Source organism: Melozone crissalis, unplaced genomic scaffold, assembly GCF_028551555.1.
Source record: "Melozone crissalis strain CALT ecotype California unplaced genomic scaffold, PUWL_Pcris_2 ptg000045l_1, whole genome shotgun sequence".
Lineage (NCBI taxonomy): Eukaryota > Metazoa > Chordata > Aves > Passeriformes > Passerellidae > Melozone > Melozone crissalis.
Window position 1 is genome coordinate 18575777 of NW_026535823.1, and position 27600 is coordinate 18603376.

The 27600-nt window shown below is 36.9% G+C and overlaps 1 protein-coding gene across 1 annotated transcript; it reads left to right on the forward strand.

The window, feature by feature from the left end:
* Positions 1 to 3374: 3374 nt before the first annotated feature.
* ODF2L (outer dense fiber of sperm tails 2 like) lies at positions 3375 to 21161 on the forward strand. Its single transcript, XM_054285950.1, has 15 exons — positions 3375 to 3479; positions 4733 to 4882; positions 6386 to 6448; positions 6680 to 6751; positions 8457 to 8573; positions 10644 to 10829; positions 11812 to 11921; positions 13390 to 13525; positions 14068 to 14178; positions 15354 to 15458; positions 16068 to 16214; positions 18137 to 18222; positions 18307 to 18469; positions 19422 to 19547; positions 20198 to 21161. The coding sequence occupies exons 1-15, from the start codon at positions 3375 to 3377 to the stop codon at positions 20324 to 20326; spliced, it is 1806 nt and encodes a 601-aa protein (XP_054141925.1). The 3' UTR covers positions 20327 to 21161.
* Positions 21162 to 27600: the final 6439 nt, after the last annotated feature.

The following is a 27600-nucleotide window of genomic DNA, read 5'->3' on the forward strand; positions in this document are numbered from 1 at the left end:
GGGCGGGCGGCACGGGCAGAATCCCCTCAGGCGGGCGGGCGGGGGTGACCCCCCGGGCACATCTGTCTGCGCCCCTAGCGTGGAAATCCTGCCGCTCGCAGGGAACGCACTCCGGCTTTGCCTCGGGACCAGCCTTAGCCCTAGGTTTCTTTTATTGCCTAGGGTTAGCGTCCAAAAACCACAGAGCCCAGAGCTCCAGGCACACCGCAGCTGCCAAAGGCATCCCAAGGGGATCGCGCAACTGCCACAACATGGCTGCCTCCCCGGCTTTTGCCTCGGGACCAGCCTTAGCCCTAGGCTGCTTTTGCTGGAAATGTAGCTGGAGCCCACTAGATGTCAGTGCCTCCATACAGCAGACTGCTGCAGCCCTTCTTGCTAGGCAGATAGGAGTGGGTGTCCCAGGTAGCAAGTGAGTTGTCCTGGATCACAGGGATTGATTACACAGATTACAGTCTGTGTAATGTCATATTTTTGCATAACTCTGGGAAATAGTTACAGGAACAATGCTGCAACCGATTTATTCCGATTGTGTGATGTAGTTCCTATTAAAGAATTTGTATGCAGCAGAACTCCTTTATGGAATAAGATTTATCAGAAGCAAACAAAAGGAGATATTTCTGACTGAAAGGGCATTCACTAACCTAAAAGCAATTTGAGGGAACTGGTACTAGCAAATAATGCTTCATCTCTGACTTTTTTCTCCAAAGGAGTCTTTCTACTGTAAAGCAACAGATATTCTATTCTGGCTTTGATATGAACTGAAGTTACAGCATTGATTATTGCTTGGGAAAGTGAAGGTTTAGATCTGAACACACAGTACTCTGTCTCTGCCTGATGTCCACTTCTGTGTGAGGCAGCGAGTGTTTAAGGGTTGCTGGAGAAATCAAATCTGGTCAGTACAGCACCAAGCAGTGCATACAAGGGTGGGGAAGGAACAGTATGTTAACGGGGTCACAGCAAATCTGCAGCTTTTGCAATAGCAGACTATTGCCAAAATTAACCAATGAACAAACACACTGGAGTAATGAATTTCTGACGTGGAAATGAAAGGTTCAATTATACCTTTAGAGCAGATGAAGTCATGAGCTGTGACAAACACTCAGCAGTGTTCCTGTGGTATCTAAAGAAGCTTCTCTCAAGCACATCTCTTTTAATAAGGCCTGTAATTATGTCATTGTGGAGCTGTGTGTCCTGTTTCCTTTAATTATTTTCCACTCTGTGGATTGTGCCACTGTCATTAAAATGTGGTTTTGAGGACTGAAACTTTTAATTCATTCTTTGTTTAGGAGGTACAGAGTGCAATGCTAATTATCATGCTAATTAGCCCTCACTGCTGCATAGTGCTTGCGGTATTTTATAAACTATGACCAGATTTTTAGGAAATTCCAAAAACTTATTGCTTTCTTTTTAAAATAAGCCAATCTTATAGGAAGTTCTGGGCAGCTAAAATTAAGAATTTTGTCTGAGGTGACTATGGGGTACCAAAGCCACAGCTCATAACAGTGATGCTGAAGCAAAGGTCTGTCAGAGATAGTGAATTCTCAATACCAGGCTGTGGGCCCTATAGAGAACAGATTTAGGCCTTTTGCACAAGCAAAGACAAAATCTCCTTTGGAAGATTTTGTCAATGGACAATTCAGGGACAAACTCACTCCAGAATGGATAATGAAGTGATTTCATGTCTACTTGAATTTAAAAGGTTGAAATTTAGCATTTAATTTTTATTACCAGGCACACATGGCTAGGTAATATTCTCCAAAGAGTATATGAAGTAAGTAGCTGCTCTCTGAAATTCCATTGCCAGTAATAGAAGAAAAAACACACTGGCGTGTTTACAAAAGATGACAAAGCATATGTTTGATTTTTATTTTGATTATTTCTTTCAAGCTTATTTTTTAATGTAAGTTGCTGACACTGCTATTACCTAGCATCTTAAAAGGTAACATTTCTATCAGCATGATTTTTAAAACAAAATGTACAAGTTATAATCATGTATGAGTATATGTGTCTATGTACATATCTACCTTTGCACCTGTACAAATGATCATGTTTGGATCACATGATTACTCAGTTTTGCACAATTTCCGATTTGCAAATGATCTTTCCACACATCTGTTGCACATACAGTCAGGTTATATGAATACTTACTGTTTAACCTCAAAAAAAATTTTAATGGAAACACCCAGAAAGCAATCATCTGGACCTAAAGCTCCCCAGAGGTCTCCAGGTTTCTGGACAATAACCTCCTGGGTGCGCCGGGCACGTCCCGCCCGAGTAGGGGGCACAGCCGCTTCTGGAGGCCCCTTCGCGTCCCAGCCCCGCTCCCCTCGTGCTCCCGGGGAAGGGGCGATGCCGCCTCCCCGGGCCCGCGGGGGCTGCGGCCCGCACGGCCCCGGCCGGGGGCACTGGGTGCTAGCGGGGAGCGCCGGGCAGGGCCAGCCCGGGGAGGGCATCACAGCCTCCCCCCGCCGCGAGAGGGGCCGGCACGGCACCGGCAACGGCACCGGCAATGGCAACGGCAACGGCAACGGCGCGTTGCTCCGGCAACGGCTCCTGGCGGCGAGCAGCGGCGGGCGCAGGTGGGGACCCGCGGGAGGAGTGCTGAGCGGCACTGCCCCACTGGAGCGGCGCTGAGGGGACAGTGCTCCATTGGAGCGGCGCTGAGGGGACAGTGTTCCACAGGACAGGTGCTGAGCGGCGCACAGGGCAGGTGCTGAGCGGCACTGCCCAACTGGAGCGGCGCTGAGAGACAGTGCTCCACAGGAGAGGCGCTGAGGGGACAGTGCCCCGCTGGAGCGGTGCTGAGGGGACAGCGCTCCACAGAACAGGTGCTGAGCGGCACTGCCCCACTGGAGCGGCGCTGAGAGGGGACAGTGTCTCGCAGGAGCAGTGCTGAGGGGACAGTGTCCCGTAGAACCGGTGCTGGGGGAGCGGCTCGTGGGACACCCAGGCAGCGGGCGCGGGGGCCTTTGGTGAGGCGGGAGCCCAAGTGGGCCCGGGGCGAGGGCTGGCATTGAGTGACCTGTGCCCCTGAGCCTCCCCTCTGTGCTGGGGAGTGTGGAAGTGGGAAATAGCATTGCGAGCTTTACTTTGTCCTTCGAGTGTATTCAGTTTCCTGCTGTGGAAGGATTTGCTTTCTGCAAACCTTGTTTGTGAATTCAGTGCTTAGCAATTGCAAATTGTGAATTCTTGTGGAAGATTTGAGGTGCATTAACTGTGTTACGTCTCTGCTGTGACTGGGGTCTGCTTGGTCCAGTCCAGCAGTCCCACTGAAGTGGGAACATCCTGGCATGCCAGTAATTTTTCAGTTATTGATTTGTGGAACTCTAATATATGTTGACATACATTGTCTTGTTATACAGCATTCAATCAAAATGTCATCATCATCATGGGCATCCTTGTCTTTACCTGTACATGACTGTTCTGCTCCTTCCTTGGACTTTGATCTTCAGGAAAAGTTTATTCTTCACACTGTTGAGGCAAGTTCATTCTGTTCCTGTTAGGCTTGATTTTTTAAACTGCATTTGTTTTTTTAACAAGGTTGAAATATACTTCCTAGTTATAGATGTGAAGTAGGTGATATTTCAAAAACTGGCTAAGTGACAGTGCTGGACATGGCAACATTATACTGAAACTATGGCAAAATTCTTTGTTCTTTCCTGCTTATATCAATTTGCTATGATAAATGAAGCATGATGTTTAATCTTCCAATGTGCTGTTTTCACTGGAAGTAATTAAATTCAAGAACTTGGTTTTGGTTGTATATCAGAGAGTTGCACTGTGTTACACAAGCTGAAGTCTGCCAGGAAATCTAATGCTGTAATAAAACAAGACATACACATATATAAAATAAAAAAACCTTAGGTGTTTGATTGTACTTGTTTGCTGTCAGACCAATTGAAAAGAGAGCAGTCTGCATTCTGATTCTGTGATTGTTTAAGATGGGAACTTCCTGAATTTGTTACTCATTTTCTCAATTATATGAAGGGCAATATGGATATAAGAGCTGAAACTCTTAGTCTGACAAATCCTTTTGATGGAGATGCATCTGGCACAGGCTGAGCACAGGAGAAATGGGTCCTGGTGGGTGGAGAAGGCAACACAATCCACTTTTGAAAAAATAATGAGCAGTCAGTGGAGTACTGAGTGGAGTAAACAGTAACTTTGTGCTTGGTGAAGGCATCAATCATTCTGGAGTGCTGGGGTGGAGGCAGGAGAGAGGTGTTTGGAGAAGGGGTGATGACAGGTTGCTGGTACCTGATAAGGAAGTGGAGGAAATGGGCTTCATTTAGGTTTTAGGTCTGATATGGCTCTGGACTTGCCATGGCATGGGCAGCATCATTTTCTTGAGCAGCTGGGCCTGGTGAGAAGCTTTTCCAGTTTGGGAAAAGAGGAAAGCCATTGCTGCCTCCAAATTGGAAGAAGTCTGCTGTGAAAAACAGCAACATTGGAATCTGAGCAGCTCTTGGCCTTCACCTTTACTGGAGGTAGTCTGCCTTGGCCTTGTGAATTAGCTGTGTTCTGTGAGCAAACTGTTTGAGGGTACATCCTGTGATATAGCAGGCTTTTATCCTTGGTGAAAGTCCTAAATGATTCTTTGATCTTTAAACTTTCTCTTAAAGGATTCTCTGGAGGAGCTGACTTGTTTTATGTTGATATCCTTCAATTAGCAGTATCAGTCACCTAACTGTGAGCAAAACTAAATGTTACATAATTATGAATGCTATTTCAGGGAAAAACACGTGTGCCACCCAGAGAAACAGGAAAACTGTGTTCACTGATTCAGCCAGATAAAAAGGATTGTCACAGAACTACACAAGCCATCCAAGATGGGAAGTGTTTTACTGATCTGAGCAAAGAATCTGACAGTCTAGAACACCAAGTAAGAAAACATGTAGGGCATAAAGACAGAATCAATGGAAATGTACGTTTCTCACACTATCTGAAAGAAACATGTTGTCATATAATCCATATAATCTTCTTTATATGACACCTTGTGGGAAGATCTTTTTTGTTATGTCCTGTGCACTAAGAAAGTTCCTAAAAATTTGGAAGGAGTTTGTTGAACTATGTCTGTTAAAACAGGAGGTGGACCTGAGTGAGTTCCTCTATAAGAATAGACATGTAGAACTCGCATGTGGAATGAACACAGAAACCTGATGGAGTGAAGATTGTAGATTGCTATTTAAAATGAAATGTAATTTGTCATTACTGACTTTCTTAACTCTCTTTGAGAAGCTAACAAAATGGGTGTTTATTCTGAAGTTTATTTTTTAATTTTAATCTTAATTTTCAGGTGTTCATAGACATTGCTAGTTGTCTTACAAGCATGAGGCTTTCTGTTGGTCATTAAACAAAAAGAAAGTTCAAAAAGAACAAACTCTGGGGAAGACTGTTTCCTGAGAATGGAAAGACAGTGTGACAAATTTAGGTTTCCAGTCACTTCTCTGTTCTGGGAAGCCTTCTAAGTATTTTTGCTGATAAATCAGTGTCAGGCCACAAAACACCATTCCTGTTTATATATTATTTTTTGATGACAGCAAATCTGATTCAGTACAGTCAGGAAAGATTAGGACTTGTACTGAATACAATATTTATAAGTTTGCTGTGCATGCAAATGTGGAAACCTGGATGCAGAACTGAGGCCCATGGATTGACTTTACAGATAGGCATGGGGTCAAGATGACAGAACATTATGAGGAATGTTCATACATGCAGGCCAGGAAAGGATGAAGGAGTTCTAGTCAAATTTTGATACCAAAGTTTCCAACTTGAGTTTGTGGGTTCATGTCATTAGTGAAACTAAAATGTCTTGGATTTACAGTCTGAAAGCCACACAAGTCTGCTTTTTTAAAATAGAAGTTGTGCACACACACACACAGTAGGATATTTTAAAATAAATGTTTAGTTGACAATATCATGGGCACATAAATTCTACAAAGAGTTAACTCAAATTGATTTTTGTGATCTTCCACCTTATGCTTTCTAGCTCAGTCTTCAAATTCTCCTAACTGAGGCTCCTGAAAGGCTTTAGCACTTAATATTAGTCTTTGAAATATTGTGAATTCTAGAAATGCTTTTACCCTTTAGCCACATGCTTAAAAAATACTTACCAATGGTATTTAGAGCCCTTCTAGATCCAATAAAGAAATACATAGATGTATGGAATGACCCTGGTTTGTTTCTTCAGCTACAAAGTTCCATGCACAAAATAAATTGAATCTTTAGGTTTTAATCACCAAGTAGCTTGTGAGTATGTGAGCTTTTCTAGTTATATGTACCAGGTTTACAAATGTAGCAAACTATGTGTAACCACTTAAAAACTATTGAAAAATACAAAATCAGTTATAATCAGAATAAATTTTTAATGTTTCTTGTGTTGCAGTTAAACAGTAAAAATATTGACACTTTGATGCAGGAGCTAAGTGAAAGTGAAATTCAGAATACTGTAAGTAAATTAAAATTTGATTCTCTCTCTTCTAAGCTGAATATCTGAAATTGGCTACCTTGTAGAGTCATACAATTTCCAGTAAGAGTGGCAAAGTGAGAGTATTTGTGATTTACCATCACAAAATGGAATCCTAGTTTTACATCTGAAATGTCTATCACTGTGCATTTCTGATGCTTTGTTGTGTACAGACATTAAAATAATTTCTTTGTTGGTTTTTTTTCCATGAAGAATCTCAGGAAAAAAATACTTGAAAGGGAGAAACAGATTAAAGAACTTTCATCCATGCTCCAGTGTGAAAAAGTGAGTGATCAGTTCCATTAGAATGAACATTTTCTTCCAACATACTAGATTCCCAATTAAAAAAATATAAATTTTGAGTAAAACAATTATTTTAAAGACCTGTGAAAAACATAAAATCCTGAAAGGTGTTTCCTACAGATTTATCTTAAAACCATCAAAACTGTATTCAAACCAACTAAGGATACAGTTATTCTTAACACTAATATCCTAAGGTGGCTTTTGACTTCTCATTTACTGATTTGCAATATTCTGGGGGAAAAGTATTTATAAGGAATAATATGGAGTGAGCTAAACAGATACTGTTCACAGCTGCTTTCCATGGCTCTGTTAGGAAAGGTAGTACAGACAACAGAACTAATATCATCAAAGGCTGGCAGGTCTGGTGAGAGCTCATTCATTCCTTGCACCAAAAAGAAGGGGCTCAGTGCAAAAACCAGCACTGAAAGGGGAGAACTTTCCTGTATAAGAGGGCACTGTAAAAGTTTGAAAGTTATTTTACTGACAGTTTGGCAATCTGTGTTACAGATTGAATATCTCCAGGGCATTAGTGAGGGACAGCATAGGCTCAGTTAAACCTTTCAGGGGACAGCATTGTACTTTAATATTTGTAACTCCTTGCAGGTTTTTAAGAGCCATGGTTCTTCTTTCAGAGTTTTGGTTTTTTTTTTGCTTGACCAAATGAACATACCACTTGACTGCCGGATATTAACCTCTATTGACCAGCTGGTCATAATAGAGGAGCCTTTGGGGGCTCTTGTCATGTCTTTGCCTTTATCTTGAAGTGAAGGAGCACATTTTCATGGAAACATCTCTTTGCTTGAGAATAGAAATGCTGAACAGAAAAGACTATAAAAATTCTGGAGACCCCAATGCCATGAGACTTCAGTGTTGGTGGGATCTCTGTGGCATACCGTGCCCTGACTGGAGACTACCTAATGTTGGACAATTTAGGGTGCCTACCATCTGAAAGGATAAATAATTTTCTGTGCTGTCCCCTTGTTTCTTCTTACATTAATTTCAATAAATGGCATTTTCATCAACACTTGACTGAATCTGCCTTTCTTACTGGTGTCTATAATGAACACTTCCTCTGGTACATTCTTTTAGTCTCTTGCAGTCTATACTGATAACACAATATTTATCTACCTTATTACTTCTTACTTAGAATGAGCCAGAGGAATTAAATTGAAAGAAATTTCATAGACTCATGTGATCTGAGTGCTAGTGACATAAGTTTCCTCTTCCCTTGCGATTTACATATCCCCCAAAACTGGAGTTTGAATTAAATGTATCAATAGTTCTAATAGGAGATGAAGGTCTTTGGAATTTAATGAAGGTCAGTTCAGGTCTAGTTAGTCAGAGCACAGCTGATCAGTGTGGCTCAGTGTTAGTCATCCTGCTAGCTGGATGCCTTTCCTTAGCCTGGATGTCTGAGTTCATCCTTCCAGGCCTTGTTCCTGCTACTTAAACTCAGATTAAATATTATACATAAAATTATACGTCAATTGTTTCAAGTTGGTGATTTCTGGTTAACATTAATACAGTTAGTAGCAAGCTACTGCTTGTGAATATACTTGTAGAGCATGTTTTTTCTTTTCCAGATTTTGAGGGCATTCAAATGTCAGTTAGAAACTGCAGCATAGTAGAAAAAATCCAGAGAGCATCATACAGCATTGTACAATAAATTTGTGTTTATCTGTCCTAGATCAAGATACAGAGACGGGACCACCTGTCAAAATCAGTAAAGGAAGTACAAGCTCACCTGCAGCGTCAGATTGAAAGAAAAGAAGCAGAAAATTATGAATTAAAAGTGAAAATGCAGGTCAAAATATTTTTACTTGTGTTTCAGTTAATTGGGAAAAAAAAACCAAAAACAAACAAACCTGTTTTGAAGTCAAATTATTGATAGAAGAAAAATCCCAAACAGTTAAAATTGTAACCATTTATGCTTTACAAGATCTGCCTGACCACACTATTTGAATTGCAAGCTTGTTTGTTGGTGTTTTTTCTTTTCTCAACTTATGCACACTTGTACAGCTCTGGTGGAGCAAAGTGAAACGTGCATAGATGTGTTTGCACTCACTTAACTGCACTGTCTAGAAGTTTCCATATGGTCAAGAGATAAGCAAGTCCCTATGGTGACTTCCTGTTCTAAGAGAACAGTGACAGCCACACCCTGTTTCTTCTTATTGTCTGTGAAGAATCGATAAGTCTCAGTACTGACTGAAAGTAAAACACTGATGACTAGTGCCTAATCTCACTTTGTTAAAGTAGGTTAAATTATTTCCATTTTCTGTTCTGAAAAGCACAAGTTAAATTTGAGTGTTTGAATCAGTTACTGGCTTTAGAAAAAGGCAAGGAGGAGCTTATGTGTGAAAGGCTGCAGCTGTATGTGGCCTCAGAATACAGTACATGAAACTTGTCAAGAACATAGGCACGAATGAGAAAACATTGGCTAAAAACAATGTGTTTCTAATTTCCAAACTCTTTTACTAGCATGCATCTCCTACTAATTGAATCATTTGAGATTGTCACCCAACATGTAGCAAGGCAATTTCAAATCACATGTCTATGTCTGCATAAATGTCTCATGTTTTCTTCTAAATAAAAATTGTTTTCTTGTTCTACCTAGTACAATTATAGAATTCTAACAACATTTTCATTAGATAAAATAACTTGATATGCAGCTGTATTGCCATTCAATCTCTATTTAAAAGTTTTGATCACTTTCAGAAATTGCTGAAGTCGTTTGCTAGCTTAAATCCTGGAGATGATTTTGTTAATAAGTAGACAAAAGCTTGCAAAAGCTTAGCATTGCCCCTATGAAATAAGTTCTCAATTCGAATTTACCTCAGCCACTGGCTAATGCCCATTTATTCTTAGTGTGATTCTGACCTCCTGTGGTTATAACAGGGGATAGCAGCTGTTTCCTTATACTGACAGCTGAAATCCATACATAGACTGAAATTTTGTTTGCTGTGTTTATCCACGACCTCAAGTCACATCTTTCTGTATTAGGTGCCCTATAAGTATTTATATAGGAAAACCTTTTAATATATTTGGGTATTTTTTGTAATTTCCTTTTTTTTTTTTGAAGTAGTACTTCTGCTTTTCAGTGAATCCTGGTACCTGAGGCCATCTTTCACTTGGAAAACCACGTACATTTTGCTTTGATTCTGTAAAAGTTTTGGGTCATTAGCAGGAACTTTACTGAGAGGTACCCATAATATGCATATTTTATAGCAACTGTCAATGAGTACCTTGAATAAGGCTGGCACATCCACAGATTCAGTAGTCAACCAGTAGTACATAATGTAGTGTCAGACCTAGACTAAAAGGAAGGAAACAAATGCATTAATCATTCCTACAATTCGAATATTTATCACAGAACTAAGAAAGTTGACACTGCTGGCTTACCTAAATTGCTGGAGTTTGGTGGAAGAATAGTAAGAGATATGAACAGGACTTACACTCGTCTTTCTGAAACTAATGGTCTATTGGTAGCTTGATCATTTTTGATAAGTGCATCTGAGATTCTCCTTGAAACAGTCTGGTATTGCTCTTAATGAATATCATCATGTAGTGTTGATACAATGCCTTGCACGTGGAAATTCTGCATCCATTTGCAAGAGCACACGGACATGATTAGATTGCTGTCCTTCCCCCTGCCCCTTCTCAGCCTGCTCTTTTCATCTTTGCAATGACTTTCTCCCTGTGTTTTTCTTCTTGACTGTTGTACTTAGCTAGCTCCTTGTATCAACCACAAGATTTGAGATACCAAGATTATATGGAAACAGATGTTATAAATGTAACAGCTCTTCCTAATTATTTTATAGCACAAAATTATCTGTAAGGCTTGGAATTTGAAACGTTGATTTTAATTATGCTGCAGACTCTAAAAAATAAAATAGCAGAGTGGAAACATCAAATTGGTGAATACAAGTGCCAGAAGTTAGCCTTAAAAGAAACAAGTGAGCAAAAGAAGATAGCTCTGGAAAAAGCAATAAGATCCCAGAAACAAAGAGCTCAACTCTTAGAAGAAACTGTGAAAGATGTAACCTCTAAAATAAAAGAACATGTGAGTGACTATGCTACGAGCAATGTTATGTTGTATGGTTTGAAATTAAACAAATGAAAGACTTTCACCTGTGGAAAATAGAAAAATTTGTTTCATTTTGCTGTGCTTGTATGTCTTTTGTTTTGCTGCTCATTTCTTAAGGAAAAGGTTGCTATGGGTGGCCTGAAAGCTATTACTATTAACTGCTTTTGTTTTGTTAGAATTTAGTGGTTGTCTTAAGAGGTTGAACATTTTAAGCTGTAGGAAGTAAGAGGAGTGTCATCAGCTTTTGGTTAAACCTTTCCTGGTCCTCCTGTTAGTCCTCTGTGAATAAGCACTGACTAATTCAGAAATACAGTGTACTAACTGAGAATCCATGGCTGAGGTTTGAAGTGTTAGTTTTCTTTATTTATTAATATATGATGTCTCATGTGGTTACTTAGCTTTTAGTTTCTAAGCTGCTTGCTCTGAACCTTTTCAAAATCCAAACATAAAAGTTCCTTAATCCAAGTTGTTCCTTGGAATCTTGCTTTGCCTATCAGTAGTTTTGTCTATATTCATTTAAGGGATTTTACCTAATGCTTAAATTCTTACCCAGCTAGCATTCTTCATTCTTATAATATTTTAGCACAATTTTATTCATTTATTAATTGATGTAATTTATATGTAGTAGAGATGTATTAAAGACAATTTTTTTTTTGTAAGAAAAGATTATCATCCTAAATTTTGAAATGTTGTATTCTACAGTTGATATACAGTACCAGTGTTTAACTATGTCTCTGCCTTGAAAGTAAATCTGTACGTAGATTTGATTTTTTAAAAATGTGGGGCATTTTGTTGATTTTATTTTGAGATGAGAGAAAATTTATATTGTTTTGTACAAGGGAGATCCAATAAAACCGTCTTATTTTAAATATCTCTATTATCTAAATTTTATAGAATTAAATGGCATTCTTCAGTGACATTCTTTTGTTACATAATTTATAATTTCTGCATTCTCTAGGAAGTCAAACTGGGTGAGATACTGTCAGCTTCTGATGTCTGGAAAAACCAGCATGATAGAATAGTTGAAGAAAAGACAATGTTAGAAGTTCAAATAGAAGGTCTTGAGAAGTAAGTTGGACTGTTGATCTTTTTTGTTTATTTATTTCTATGGTCACAGGGTGTTGATATTTAGTAGTGCAATACTCATTGTTGACAATGTAAATGAGTTTATTAATATTTTAAAATTCTGAGCAGAATTTGGAAGTTGGAAATAAGAACAAATTTAAGATTTTTAGCCTCCTCTCTGTTGCATTTCACTTCTTTTGAAGGTTTATTCCCCTTTACCAGTAAGGAACATATTCCTTTTCCTGCATACTTCTGATCAGCCTGAACTTGCTGGCAGCTCCTATGCAGCCTCCACATAACCACTTATTTAATAACTGATTCAACAGCTTGAGTGTTAACCCTTGTGTTTACAGAACAGAAAAAGGTTCTTTGTCTTGAAGGTCCTACTTCGGACTGGTGATGGCCAAATTATTTCAGTTTCCCTACTGCCTCACCTCAGTAGAGGATAGAGAGGGGTTCTTCTCAGATGCCATTCAAACAGTTCACTGATATAGGGAAAAGCAGAACAAAATTATCCAACCTTATTCAAACTACACAGTCAAATCTTAATGTACATGAAGGATATGTTATTTTTTTGAGCAGACAATGACAAACATCCTTTTACCATTTCTGTTGGTAGAAATATAGACTATAATTTAAACCAGCAAAAGAAACTGTTAGATGCCTTTATTCTAGGTCTGAGATAATGTTTATTTCACAGAGAACTTGATTCATGCTCACGTATTTAACAATTCACACTCAAATGGCTTGAATATTTTGGTTTTGTCCCAGAAAATCTGGCATTTCTGAAAATACTTGCAGCAGATTTTAGAATTTAACCACAGGGCAGGTAGATGACATCAGTCCAGAAATCTCTCTAGCCCACTCTTGGTCCGGTGTATATAGAAAGGCATCTAAGAAAGAACAAATACTCATTCTGCTTCCAGCTGGTTTTTGCTGTTTTCATTTCAGCTGAAAATACAAGTCTTTGCTTGAAATGTGCCCTTCTAACAAGACTTGTTCTACTAAGCAGTGTGTGGCTGACTAAACAGCAAAACAAATTTTGTGAACTTCATTAACCAAAAAAAAGCAAAAAATGAGGCCTAGCATAGTTTGCTGCTTTTAATAAAAGAAAGTAACATTCCTTAAGTAGCTAATGAGTGTTCTTAGTAGGACATTATGTGATATACCCTATAAATTCAATATAATTATATTTTTTACAGTGTGCATATGCATAGTTCTCCTGGGAGTATCATTTGGTGTTCTGTAACTGAGCTAAGACACCTTCCTTGGAGTAGAAACTCTCCTCTTGCAGAGTTTATTTCAGAATATAAGCAGATAATCCTTTCTTTGGATGTGTAAATGCATTCTCATATATATATATATATATATATACACACTACAAAGGGGAATGTGTTAAGGTTCAATTTAATTTCCATAGTGAGAGTTTTGGAAGCACTGTGTATTATAGAGAACTTGCCTGTCTTACAAGTCAGATCCGAGGCCTGATGGAAGACGTGGAAAGAAGGGAGAAATGGAGAAGAAACTCAGAAGAGGAAATTCTTGGAAAGCTAAATTCTGTTAACTCTGAAAATGAAAATATTTACCTTGAAAACAAAAAATTAAAGGTGAGATTATAAATCATTGTTGAATGGCTCTACATTTCTCACACATTAATGATCAACAATGTTAATTCTCTTTGGACCTTCTGTCTAGAGACCCCAGACCTACAGAATAAGGTTTGCCATCCATTTATAGTAGTAAGGACAAATGAGATGCTGAAAATTTTCCAGTGGAAATTTATGGCAAAGCTAGGAACAAGGTTGTCTGATGATATATCTGCTTAATCAGGATGCTGTTTATTTTACTGTCAATAACTGCACAATTTCTTAAGTGGAAATTGTTCTTTTATGTTTGTTAAACTTTCTTTCAAATGAAAGAACTGAGTTTAATTATTAATTTCAATTTTGAAAGAGTTTGCAGGTTTTGTCGTCTGATAGAATTGTTCTGATGAGCTGACAAATGAACTATAGGCTATCATTTTTGTTTGACAGGAAAAATACTTACATTACTCTTCCTAGTGCCAGTCACTTGCTGGTAATATCATATTGTAGAATGTGTTATTTTAGTAACACTCTTAACATTTTTATATTTTCTATTTTTGATCAAGGCTTCCCTTGCTACATTGGAGAAAAGTACAATATCTGTTGAATATGAGTTGCTTCATCTGCAAGAAAAAGCAAAGCTACAGGAAAACCTTGTAGAACACAGTAAAAATGAGGTGACTTAGCATGTTTGAAATCTTCAAGTATGTTTCTTTTTTAAATTTGTAAGCCATTTTGAGGAAATTATAAAGGTTTTGTCTGTAATAAATCTGTTTTGTTGTCATTGGGATTGTAATATTTTTGTAATATTGAGTATGAAAGAAGAAATTGCTATTACAGACCATATGGAAGAATAGTCTCCACACACTTACAAGTACACATTGTCTGTACTTGAAGCTCATTGAAGCCAACAAGACAAGATTGCTTTGACAAGATTTGCTTGCTAAAAAGCAGGTTAGTGACCCAGTAATCTAGATGTTTAAAAAGTTTGAGTCTGATGTCTTCAGTGGATATACTGATGATATTTTACCTCTACTTGGCCATATTTTATCTTCACGTTCCTAAGAGCATATCAGTATTCAAGTAAGCTCAAGAAATCCAAGTTCATTCAAGAAATATATATTAGGGTTATGAGTATAGGGTTATATGAGTTGTTTTATTTTGATGGGGAAATCCACAAAGAAATACCAGTGAAACAAATAAATCAAACTTATAACGGGCTTTTTATCAATTCATTTTTTGTATTTGGCTTTATTCACACAGGAGTTTTAGAACATTGATTCAAATATGTGTCTATTTATGCTATAGTATAGACACAATTTCATTGACATTCTTCACTTACTGATTTTTTTTAATCACTGACAAGAGAAAAGAAAGACATGATACAAAATCTAGAGTAGAGCCAGAGAGCTTGTCTTTGGAATGCATAATCATAATTAAAGTTGCAGCCAGCTTCAAGATGGTAGATGTAGTTCCAAGTAAGAGCCAGCCTTAAGCAGTGAGTGGAGTGAATTCTCTAGCTCAGGGCTGTAGTGACTCCAGATGGGAAGTGTCAGTGACAGTTTTATGGGGACAGAGGTGTGAGTCACACTGGCTGCTTCTACAGCACAGCTGTAGCTCATTCTCCATTGTTGATAACACACTGCTGATATGACAGTACTCTTTACCTGGAATCATTTTGTACTTGCTGTGACAAGTAGGATAATGAAAATAAATAACTTCAAATAATAAATTTTGAGATACTGCTTAGAAGTCAGATGTTTTCCTTTATGCTTCATACTAATGATTCTACCTTTTCTATATTTAAATGAAGGACCTTGCAAATGTATGTGAATAATGTATGTTGTCCTAGGTACAAAAAAGACAAATTGCTGTGGAAGAATTGAAATCCAGATATGAAACAGTCTTAAATGAAAACACAAAAATAACAGAAAACAAATGCTTAGAAGCAGATAAGGTAAGTTTTTCAGTAGTAAAGAATGTTTCCAAATAATTCTGTAGAACACAGATCTTTTCTACATTTTTGTGATCTTGTTAGAAGTCACAAGGTACTGTCTCTTGGTTTTAAATTTCTGAGTTTTACTGACTGCTATCTAAAGCTGGTGCTTTTTGGATACTACACAATTGCAAACAATGGAACAATGATTTCTAGTGCAATTACTAAGTAGTTTGGCTACTTTTTTGGAATTCCAGTATTCCTTTATCACTTTCAAAAGTGTGATTTTATTGTTGATGATTTTGAAACTATCTTTTTGACAGAACAGTTGTGAAAGTTGCACATGGAAGCAAACCTATTGTAAGTTCTTTTCTTTTTAACTAACAGTTAAGATTGAGACTCCATACAGAGATGAGTTATCAATTTTTCAGCAGATGGAGCTGAACACTGGAAGACAGCATATTCTTAAGTATCAGAAAAGAACTTGTATCTTTGTCAGCACTTTATAAAATAGGTGACATGTAACTTGTATAGAATTTTAGCTTTATTACCCACATGAAAATCCATTAAGTTTTACAATTAATTTATGGGTTTACATTTACATTTTTCTCCTGTGATGCTACTATGCAGGTGAGGCACAAAATGGAGGCTGAGTTAAAGGAGTTAGAACATGTTTGTGACTTGCTGAAAGCAACTGAGGAAAACCAGCAAAAACTTCTGGCCTGGGAAAGGATCTGTGCACAGAAATGCAAAACCCTCAGGGAGCTGGAGCTTCAGGTGGTTAGAACATGCTGATTTCTAAAGATAAATGAGAAAATTATGTGGTAAAATGTCACTGGGGCATTTTGCTATTGGTGTGTGTGACAGTGGTGAGGTTTCCTTTGTTATTTTCTTCATAAATCAAAATTTCTGGGGAAATCTTCATAAATCATAAATCAATTTCTGGGGAAATCAGATAATGCAAATAAAGCTGTTGCCAACAGTATTTATGTGAATTCATTATGTGGTGAGGCTTGTAACTTTTATAATTAATATATTTTTGATCTTTTTGAATACCTATGTCCTGAGATGTGTTGCAGAATTCTTCCCTGGAAATAAATGCAAGCCTAGATATTTTTTGTATCTAATAGAACAATTTAATTCTACATTAGTTTTGTTTTTAATGGCAAATTTATACAACACACAATATTTAAGCAGATAAATTATATTCTTGATGATGTATAACATTTTAAAATGTTTTAGTTGAGTAAGTACTTTTAAAATATGCTTTAATAGGATAATTGCAATTTTTAGCTGTATTTAACACTAATGCTTGTATTTTCTCTAAAGCCTGAAAATTAATTTTCCTGGACTTTTTTTTTTCTCTGACGTCAATTTCTATGGCAGGGTAGGTTTGGGGGTTTTTTGGTTATTGTTTTTTGTCTTTATTTTAATGTGCTTTCAAGTTAGAAGAGCACAAATGACAAAGATTTTTAAGTTAGTAGGGTGGGAAAGGGGCCTAATCATCCTGCTATGTCAGTAGGAAAACCACAGCTAAAGTACTGTGAGTCTCTGTGGTCCTATAGACTTTATATAAAACATTGCTCTTGATTTTTGATTCTTCTAGGAATGTTCATAAACTCTTAAATCAAGTACTTTAACAATAATTAATTTTGAGGTGCAAAATTTATACATAATATAAAACAATGAATGTCATTTTAATCTAACTACGTGTTTACTTGAAAAAGTGCCGAAGAACCTTTTAAGTATAGCAAAATAATTGGGAATATAATCACTAGTCTGGTGGAACAGTAGTTGAATTTCAGCATTAAGTCTTGGTGACTGATGTACTTTACACTTGACTCTATGACCAGAATTTAGGAAAATTCATTTTGGAGCAATTGCTCCTCTCCTGGGTTCATCTGGACTAATTTCTGCTACTACCAGTGTGCTGCTACCTGAACAGGCTGCAGTTCTGATAAACACAATCAGCAGATGAGCTCAAATTGCTGGATGGGACTGCCTGAGGTAGTCCAAAGAATGGTGGTGGTCATGCCTGTAAATGCTGGCACCCACAGGCTGCTGATGTGCCTGATTATTGCTAACAGGCTGCTGATGGGTGCAAGAAGGAGCAATAATCTCATTGCTACTGAGATTTGAAGGAAAATGTGTAAAAGTTTAGCCCTCTGGATGCTGGGCAGGAGAAGACTGTCTTCTTGCTTCCTTCAGCTTCTGCTGCTGTATCTCTTTCCATGAACTTATCTTTTTTTATATTCTCTTCTTTCTGAAATTCTTTGCCCATGCTGCACTGTTCTCCTGTGATAACTGTATGTCTATGCAGTGTTATTTTTATGCTTCCTGTGACTGCACTGTGAGGGAGCCTTTTTAGCTGGCCCTAATACACAAGGCTGCATGGGCAGCACATGGAGTTTTTTAGGACTTTGTTACATAGGGGGTTTTCAGCCTAAATTTTCACACTAAATTTTAATCTCCAACTTTAGCTGTATTTTACTAATTTAAGATAATTATACAAGGTACAATAATACAAAATAACATTTACTTGATTATAGTATAGCGTTTGTCTGAATAAACAGCATTTATCTGAAATTACAGTTAAATTTTTTGATGGATTTTAACAGACAGGCTTACTTTACTCCAGTAAGATCCTGAATACAGGTCTCTTCAACTCTTCAACTAGAAACAAATTGTCATTTTCACAGGATAACCATAGTGTAACTTCTATGGGCAGTCTTTGCTTAGAAGAAGAGATCTGTAACATTCAGAAGAAATATGGAGATCTTCAAAGGTAACTTGAAGAATCTGATCAAAATTCATTCCTACACTTTTCTGCTATAGTGAATTATGATGCCCTGATCTGTTTTGTGTAAAGGCAATTAGGACAGGTGGAATATCAGAATGAAGAACTTGCTTACCAGCTCAGGAAAGAAGATGAGAGTCTTCAGAGCAGTAAATTGCAGCTTGAAGAGAAAATTGCAGAATATAATGCATTGACCAGACAACTTGAATCTGCTTTGGAAGAAGGGAGAAAAATGGTATTGGCGATTTAATATATCTCTCAATCTTGTTTGCTACTTTCTATTTAAAAACAGCATTTAAAATAAGATTGAGAAAAAAATATGGGACAAGACTATTTTGCATGTGGGAAGAAATACTAAACAGTTACTGTGAATTTCTTAATGTTTTAAATATGGATGGAACAATTCAATTTTTTTGTCAAATTTGGATACTATGGAAATAAATACCAAGTTTCAATTTACCAACCTTTTATTATCATTTTTCAAATTGATAAATCAAAATTCTTTAACCACCTAATATTAAATCCCACACATATGGCAAAAAGTTTTTGTACAAAAGCTTAATCTTACCTTTTGTTTTCTTTGTTATAAAAGCGTACAAGAATGTTGGTGTTAAAATCCCTCTCTTTTTAGAGGAAGAGTTTGCATTCTTTCTATATTAAGCAGAATTTTATCTGTAAAATCATTTGTAGAAATTATGCAAACAGTAAATCAAATTCAAGACAAAATGCAGGAATTTGGATTGTATTGAATTATATTAGTTTAATCAGAAAAAATATATGAAGTTATAATTTCAGATTAAAAATGTAGAAATAACTATCTGATTTTTTTTCACTACTGTCTGAGGATATTTCTTTGATCTTCAAAAAACTGAAATTTTAACTTAACTTGAAAATAAGCTATAAAGCGTTCCACTCCCACTGTATTACAATTTTTTCCAAATTGAAACAGTTTTCAAATTTAGCCAGAATATTTCTCAGGTTTGTTTAAGTCTTGGACATGGGAAATAAATTATTAGATTAAAGAATAGGAAATAGAGCTATTAATGTTAAAAGATAAGAAAATAATTTGATTTGGGGTTTAAAAGTAAATATATATGTAATACATATATAATTTATAAATATATTTTGTGTGTATATATATATATATATATAACATATATAGCCTTTCTCTCTCATTACTTTTATAGGTAGCTGAAGAATGGGAAAAAATGTCATATAGAGAACAAGCCTTTCAGACAAAACTGATGCTTCTTGAAGCTGAAGTGAGAAAGAGGCAAGAAGAAAAAAAACAACTCCTCTGCTTATTTCACCATGTGAGTAAATAATGTTTGTGATTCAAGAAATCACGACGTCACCATTTACAAAACCAAGTTACTTTTACTGAAAACTCACTACTAATACAGTTGAGACACACTTTTCAGAGCAGTAAATTAATTCAACTTTACAATATACTTTGTACATTGACATTTCCCACCAATCTAACAGAACTCCAGTCTAACTAAATCACTTGAATAATATTGAGTTTACAACTCTTACTCAGTCAAGTTTACACAGCAAGACGAAAAAGAAATAAAGTATGAAGTTGTATTTTTCCTCAGATCAATTGTGTTCAGTAAGCATCTCTACATTTGATTAGATGCATAACAATACCATAATGATGTAGTGGTAGCTTCTTTTTTTTCCTTAGTTAATGCCAGTAATCTGAATTTATAATTTTTATAAATTATTGTAGGCCTTTTTTTGATTTTAAGTTTATCCAAACATATTCAGTTTGGTCCTGACAACATAAAGAAAAGCTTCTATCCTTTGTAGCTTTTTTTAACACCTTTGCTTTTGTGGAGCCTCTGAAAACATTTACAGGTAAATAAAGCTATAAAAATTAGGTACTTTGTGTCTTAGATTATTATTTTCATTGCTTTATATTTTCTTTCTAAGTTTCTGTGCATTTTTCTTTTTTCATTAGAATGAAAAACATCATGAAGTACATCTGAAAGAGCTGGAGAACCGCCTACAGAAGTCAGTGATCAAGAACCAGAGCATCCAGAATTATGTGCAGTTTTTGAAAGATGCATATGTAACAATGTTTGGCTGAATTCTTTAATCTATTTTATAGTAGAGAAACTTGTCAGGATTGGGCTCCCAGTCTTGCTGAAGACTAAGCCATTGAGGCCTTACATTATTTTGACAGATTAAATTTTTTGATAATTCTTCCCTAGGAAAACATCTGTTGTGGGCAGGAGAAGCAGGTGAGCCATTGCTGTGTCCCAGGGGCTGGGCACACGTGGGGAATGGAGCTGGTGTTGCTGACAGAAACCTTTGTGTTCCCATGGCACAGCAGGGCAGGGCTGAGTGCCCGGCAGCAGCAGCAGGTGTGTATGTGTGGGTATGCACACAATGTCTGTCAATGTCCTGGCCTGTAAAACCTTACCTGAGTCCTTTTAGTCCATGGTAAATGCAAATGACCACAGATTATCTTTCAATTCAATGATATCTAACCTATTAAAACAGACAAAAATTGAGATCATTAGGTTCCTTCCCTTTTTTCCCCTGCAGTTTAGTCCCAGTATAGTCCTACACTACATGGAAGAGTTGCCACCACAAGGCTGTCCCATCCAGCCACTTTTCTCTACATCTCATCATTATGCTCAGGAATACACTATAGTGGCATTTTATAAATATAAGTAGGAAAAATTTTTAGATACAGGTATAGTTTAAGCTCTGGATGTGCTGATATACCCTGGTGACACAGCTCCAGTGAGATATTTAAGTATTTGTCTGAGTTCAAGAGCTGCTCTTCCATAAGACTGACCTGTGCCTCAAGTAAAACACATGTCAATATTCAGCTGATACAGGATTAATATAAGAAACAATTCCTGATCTAATTTCAGTTCTAAATTCTAAATTCTAAGTTTTGTAGACATATGCTATGATTTGTTTTTTAAAAATAGTACCTTCAGTTAAATATATCTGATTTACAACGTGTACTTAAATAATATAGATTTTTTGACCAAAACCTTTAGTTTGTTTATGCATAGGCAATACCCATTCTATTTCATTGTTAGTTGTTAGTAATGTGTTGAATACAGACCTTGTTTTTTTGCAAATGCTTATCCATCTTAACAAATACTGATGTGTGCTAATGATCTGTTTCTGTGCACTTTTTAAAAATAAAATTTTCATTTATTCTATATGACATGTTAGTAGCAAATATTTATTTTAAATTTGGGGGGTTTGCATTACACACACACACACACAAACATTTGGATTAATTTAGTTCTGATTGTGCTACTTATAAAATATCAAAAAACCTTTTTGAAAGTCATCATGTATGAAGGAAAGAGTTCAGAAATAAATTGTTCAATCCAGTGCATGAGTGGTTTTCCAGAGCTCATACTGAAAAACTGTACACCTTTCATTAGATTTTGGTTTTTTCCTTTTTAGTTTGTTTTGTTTCTTTTTATGGTTCTCCATTACCTTTTTGTTTGTGTGGGGGTTTTTTTCCATGGTAGAAACAGGGCTGATAGTCACAAGGATCATTTGGTTTTACTCAGCTCCTTTTTGAACTGGTGTTAGCTTATCATGTCTTTTGCATTTTAAAAATTAATTTAGGACAAGTTATTGTGGATTGTTTCTTTTTAATAAAGAAAATAATAAAATTTTGTCTAACTACTGAGGGATCTAGCATTTACTTGAGATTGCTGCTTGTGTTTTTATTAACTGTGTAATATATAGCTAAATTAGTTCTTGCCTTGTTCATTTTGCAGTGTAGAATTCTGTATGCTCTGCCACAAAATTCTTGGATACAGCTGTACTGATTTGACTGCATTTTGGGATTCTACTATTTTTCTTCAAAGTAATTTTTACCATCTGCATCACGTAGCAAAGTGACACAGTTTTACAGTAAGAAATAGACTAATTATGCTTGCTTTTGGGGGTATTGTCATCTCTAACAATTTTAGAAGCCTTTGGTAAGGATGGTGTTGCCACCATTTCACCTCTCAGCCTTTTTTCCAATGTGATTTTATTTTGTCATTTCTCAAAAAAAAAAAAAAAAAAAGCTGAACATGCTGTTGCAGTTTTCAAATATAGTCAGATTAAACCTCTTATTGCTGTAAGTATGGACAGAAAAAGTACAAAACACAAAGTTCCTGGTCCATGCTGTGCTTGCTTTTGTGATTTTATTTTTGGTCAGATACTGTTCTGTCACAGGCCCCTTAGCAAGCAGGAATGTTTCTCTTCTGCTGTGTAGAAAGTCCTTGGCCAGAAAAGCAGTAAAACCCAGAGATTCTGTATAAAAGTTTGACCATGCTTTCAGTGATGAGCTCTTCCAATAGAAAGAGATTTTAGCTGGTTAAGAACAGAGCAGAGAAAGAAAAAAAGATTCAAACACTACATTCTATATCCCAGTTTATTTCGATTTCCTAGTAAGAAGCCATTTTTACTGTAGGCTTACTAAGGTACACAGTCAAATGTACACTGTGTGTGTTGTAGAATTTTTTTGATTTTGAAAGGATTTTGTAGTAATTTTTTGCAGAAGCTGGCTCAGTATGATCCAAGGTATGTAAGACAACTCTTGGCTGAACTAATGCCAAGTGTTCTTGTAAATCAAATCAAAGCCACCTGCAGTGTTGCAATATCCCCCCTATATCTTGCTGTATTGCTTTATTTGCTACCCATGTTAATTAATTTGTTCCTTTTTTTTTTTTCTTCTTTTTTTTTTTTTTTTTTGCTGTGGAGTTTTCCAGGAACAACTTCAGTCTGATTGCTATGGATCTGCTTTTAAGTCAGTTTATTGAGACTCTGGCAGCAGAATATGCAGAGTTTAAAAGGATACTTCAGTCCTTGACTGGTCTGCACACACAGAAGGTAGCCAGGAGTTAAGGAGCTGTTAGGTGAGGATGAGTGTGTTCAAACCCCCTTATGAGCAGTGTGCGACTGCTGGCCAGGCAGGCATCAGCTGGGCAGGAAGAAACAGGCTCTGGAAAGCACATCTGACTGTTGCTAGTAGCTTTCAAAACCACATTTTAAAATATGGTTCAGAGATGACACCACATTTGAACCTGTAGGGTGCCCCTTTGTCAGCGTGGGATACACTGCTGCACACATTTCATAATGGGACAGGATTTCAGAGTTACAATAAATGAAGTGATTTGAGGTTGTGACAGATTCACTTTGGCTAGTACATTTCCATATTCTATTGCAATCTTTTGGCTTTAATTAGTTTAAATTTGTAAGCATGTAGAGTCCTGAAACTGGCAGATCTCAAAGAGCTGACCTGGATTCCCTACTCCCTACTGCAATCTTATATGCTTTAGATTTGTTAGTGTGTTGGAACACACAATTTAAACCAAAGAGCATAAGTCTAGGGCTACTTGGGACCCTACCCCTTTAATCCTATCTGCCAAGTAGTTTATTTGTGGCTTCAGTTTGACAAAAGATATTTTTTGTTTCCTGTCTATGTCACAAAAGCTGCTATAAATTCTCCTCTAGAATGAAGTCTTTCCAGTAAGAGCAGAGATACTCAATTTTGTACCAGACACATGACTCCCATGGGGATATCTTTATAGAAGGTAGCCAGTGATCACTGAGCTCTGTATGGATGAGTCCTCAGCAGAATGTGATGGGTTACTAGCCCAGTAATCCTTTTGAGAAGTTCTTTTGCCTATTTAATAGTGAATAAAATCAACATTTGGATATCTGAAAGTTTAGGGAGGGACTGCAGCTCAAAGTGTCTTCTGCTAGAAATATGTCCTGTATTCTGACTCAGAAAACAACCAGATTAGACTTTTTGTGACAAAATCACTTTGCTGATGATCTTCCTACAGGAGGAGTGACCTGGTTTCCTCCACTGATGAGCTGTTTAGCAGTGCAACATCTGTATGCAGCTCTCTCTGCTCTGGGGGCCTAGAGCTGGCCAGCACAAACAGGGATCAAAGCAGGGCCCCATAGGAAAGGGTTGTGCAGCATGTGAAGTAGACATAATGATTTCATACACATTTTTTCTTTCTCTTCAGTTTCCTGTGGATCACTTTAAGGTTGACATAGCTCAAACTTGTATCTTAAGGCCAGAAAATTGAGACCACTATGTTGATGTCCACCAACTGGGAATTTAAGCAGTCAAAACCATGAAATTATTGCAGCATGCAGGTTGTGCATGTGTTTGATTCAGAATATTTTCCTGTCTACTTCTGGCTGAACAGCAATCACACAGCAGCTGTCACTCAGTAGTAAAGCTTCCAAAAGTTGAAGGTAGCATGTTTTATATTGCCATCCATATCTATCTACACCCTTCACTCAGGATTTCTGATATAATGCTGTTGGCTTTCAACCTTTAAATAAGGCTGTTACAGCTACTGAGTCCAAAGGAAATCATCCTAGTGATAAGTAAATCATCCCCCCTCAGAGAAATCTAGTGCCTTTAAAGAGCTGGTTTTATTTGGAACATTATATGCTTCCAGAAAGTAACTGACTTTTTTCTTTGAGTGTTTGACAGACCAGATCAAATACCTGATTAACATATTGTAATGCTTTCTTGGCACATTAATCTACTTAATTTGAAAGCAATAGGGAAAAAGTAGAGACTTTTATGTGTAGAGACTGCTGCAATCCTGCCTCCCTCTTGCAGCAGAATAAACAGCATTTTGTTGGCTGTAAAACTGTACCTTCCAATTTATTGACAACATAAATATTTCATGTGCCACTCTGCCTTTCAGTAGTGCTACTAAAAATTGAAACCAGGTTTTACTGGTTAGGTTTTGCATGCTCTTCATCCAGTTCAATCTTTCAAACAGATCTTTGATAACATCTAATTTCTAGAGCAGCTGTTAAAGATCCAACAACCATCTCCCAATCTCCCATCAACGTTTCAGGCATGTGGAGCCCTTGTTCATTATCATTGTGACCACATTCCTATTCTTAGCAAGTTTCTCCTTTGCAGAGCAGCAGCCTACTCTACTGTGGCAACAGTCCACTTACTAATTTACAACTCCACCCACTAAATGCCACTGTGAATTATAAACTACTGAAGTAAACCATGTATTTTTAACAGCCTCAATTTTACCATCATGGCTGTTTATAAAAGTCAAAGACATTTTTGAAGGGCAAAAATGCTAAGTTGGCATTTCAGGTTGTTCTCAGGACATTCGCTGTTCCTCCACAGTAAGGCTTCCCCTTCTTCTCTCTCCTTGAGAAAATCAGTATATTAATATGCTGCAAAGCACAAACTGGTTTATATTAACATTTCACTCTCTTTCTAGAGGAAAAAATCTGGAGAAATCTGAAGAAAGAGCCAAACTTAGGATCTTTCAAGTATTTCTGCAAATCCTTTACGAGAGTGGAAAAAATATCCAGTTTCTTTCAGTTTCAAATAAATTTCCTTCTTTTATTAAGTCTTGTTTTATTAATATTGTGGTTCAGGAGAAATTTCTCATGGATATTTATGAACAGACAAAAATAGAGTTCAAGTTCTGTGAGTGTTCAAATATTGTTCTGACATTTACTGTTGTCATTCCAATCCTTTGTAACTCAATGCAGTTACAGTCAAGCACCAACATATTGTGAAGCATGTGTGATGCAGGAATAGACATTTATATATTTCTTTGCATACTTGTATTTCATGGGAGATTTCCCCAGACAGGAGCATTAAGAGGTGGCAGCCCTGTGGACTTCTCTTTCCGTGTGCACATGTAATAATGGAGGGGAAATCTTGTCTTCTAGTGACATGTTTCTAATAGACCCATCATTCCAAGATCTAAAGCAAAAAGAAGCTCAACAGAATGAAATAAATCCCAGCAGCAGAAACAAAAATTTCATGCTGCTGTGTAGCACAAGATAATCTTTGAATCCTCCTAGGTACTGTTTGTGGATAGCATTCTTGGCAGGGTTCCACTCATGAACTCAGTGTGTTTGAGCACTACTCCCATCTGCTAGGGATACTGGGGAAAGTGGTACTGCAGTTCCTAATTTTCATAAAATACTGTTTGCTAGATTTTAGCTCTTCTGTCTTCAGTTAACCCAAGTTAATGTCTGGAAAAGGGGCAAATTTTATAAAATAAGCCTCCTTTCTTTCTAGCAGCCTAATAATTTCTCAGTTCTTAGCGTTATATCTGGCTTTAAATGGTGAATATAAAATCTTTAATTTCTCTTTGTCTGGTCACTATATTTAATGAGCTACAATTTTGTGTTAAAATAGGAACCTTCTGGCAAACTCACATTACTTGGTCTAATTACTCTCCACAGTTTCTAAAGGACTTGTTGGTGATGTGGTTGTGCTTTCATTGAACAACATGGAAATTCTTGAAGTGGCTTCCTTCCTTTTAAATTTTTCCAGGCAGAAAAAACCAGTTTTAAATCATTTTCTAAAACCTATTTTGGAAGCCAGATCAGAATTACACTACAGTCAGCTTTGCACACATTAGAGTCTAATGCCTGAATATTCTAGTCCACGTGAAGATGTGATGTAGCCCCAAGACTTGTTGCTCAATTCCATTTTGTCTTTGCTTTACATCTTGCTATTTCCATCAGCTGTGGAAGTTTCAGAAACTCTGCGTGATGTACTTCACAAGCATTATATGACTCTGCAGTGAAGAGTTTATTCCAAACAACAATTTCATTTTTCTCAAAAATGGCACATTTCAGTGACAGCTGTAATTTGGCCAATCAAGTATCAGAAACAAGCAATCATGCCCAAAATTCCTCAGGGTGAACTCATTCATTATTCTCTGGTGATAATTTTCCTCTTTGCCTCAACACAAGTAGCCCATACCTTACACGTAGACTACAACAGCAATTGCCCCTGCACAATGTATTCTTTACCAATCTCCTTACTTATTCAGAATCATCCTAAACTTTCAGGGTTTTCTTGGGGTTTTTTTCAAAACCTTATGGTTTAAAATATTATTATTAGTCTCATAGTATCAATTGCTTAAATAAGGGGGAAGTGTACTATAGTGTAAGTATTACCTCCTGGAAAAATATTGGTTTATAGTAGTGAACCTCATACTTCATTGTGCATGTCAGACTTCCATAAAATATGAAAAGATGCATCTAAGAACTGTGCACTAAACATGGATAAATTATTTAGAGTTATGTCCAGGTTTGATTCCAGATTTTATTTATTTGACATGTACTTTGATTTAAAATGATATAAATTAAGCACTTCCAAACAGAGATCAAAATGAAGACTCACATACACTTGCAATGTCGTGTGAAAGAACATGTGGATTACAGAGGTCCTTCTGAGGTGAATGTCCAAACAGTATGCTTTGAATGGATGGCTAGATGTGGATAGTTTTAGGTGCAATGTCTGACTGTGCTGTCAAGTTGCTTCAAGAATAACATTATTTCTTTTATTTCTTTTATGATAAA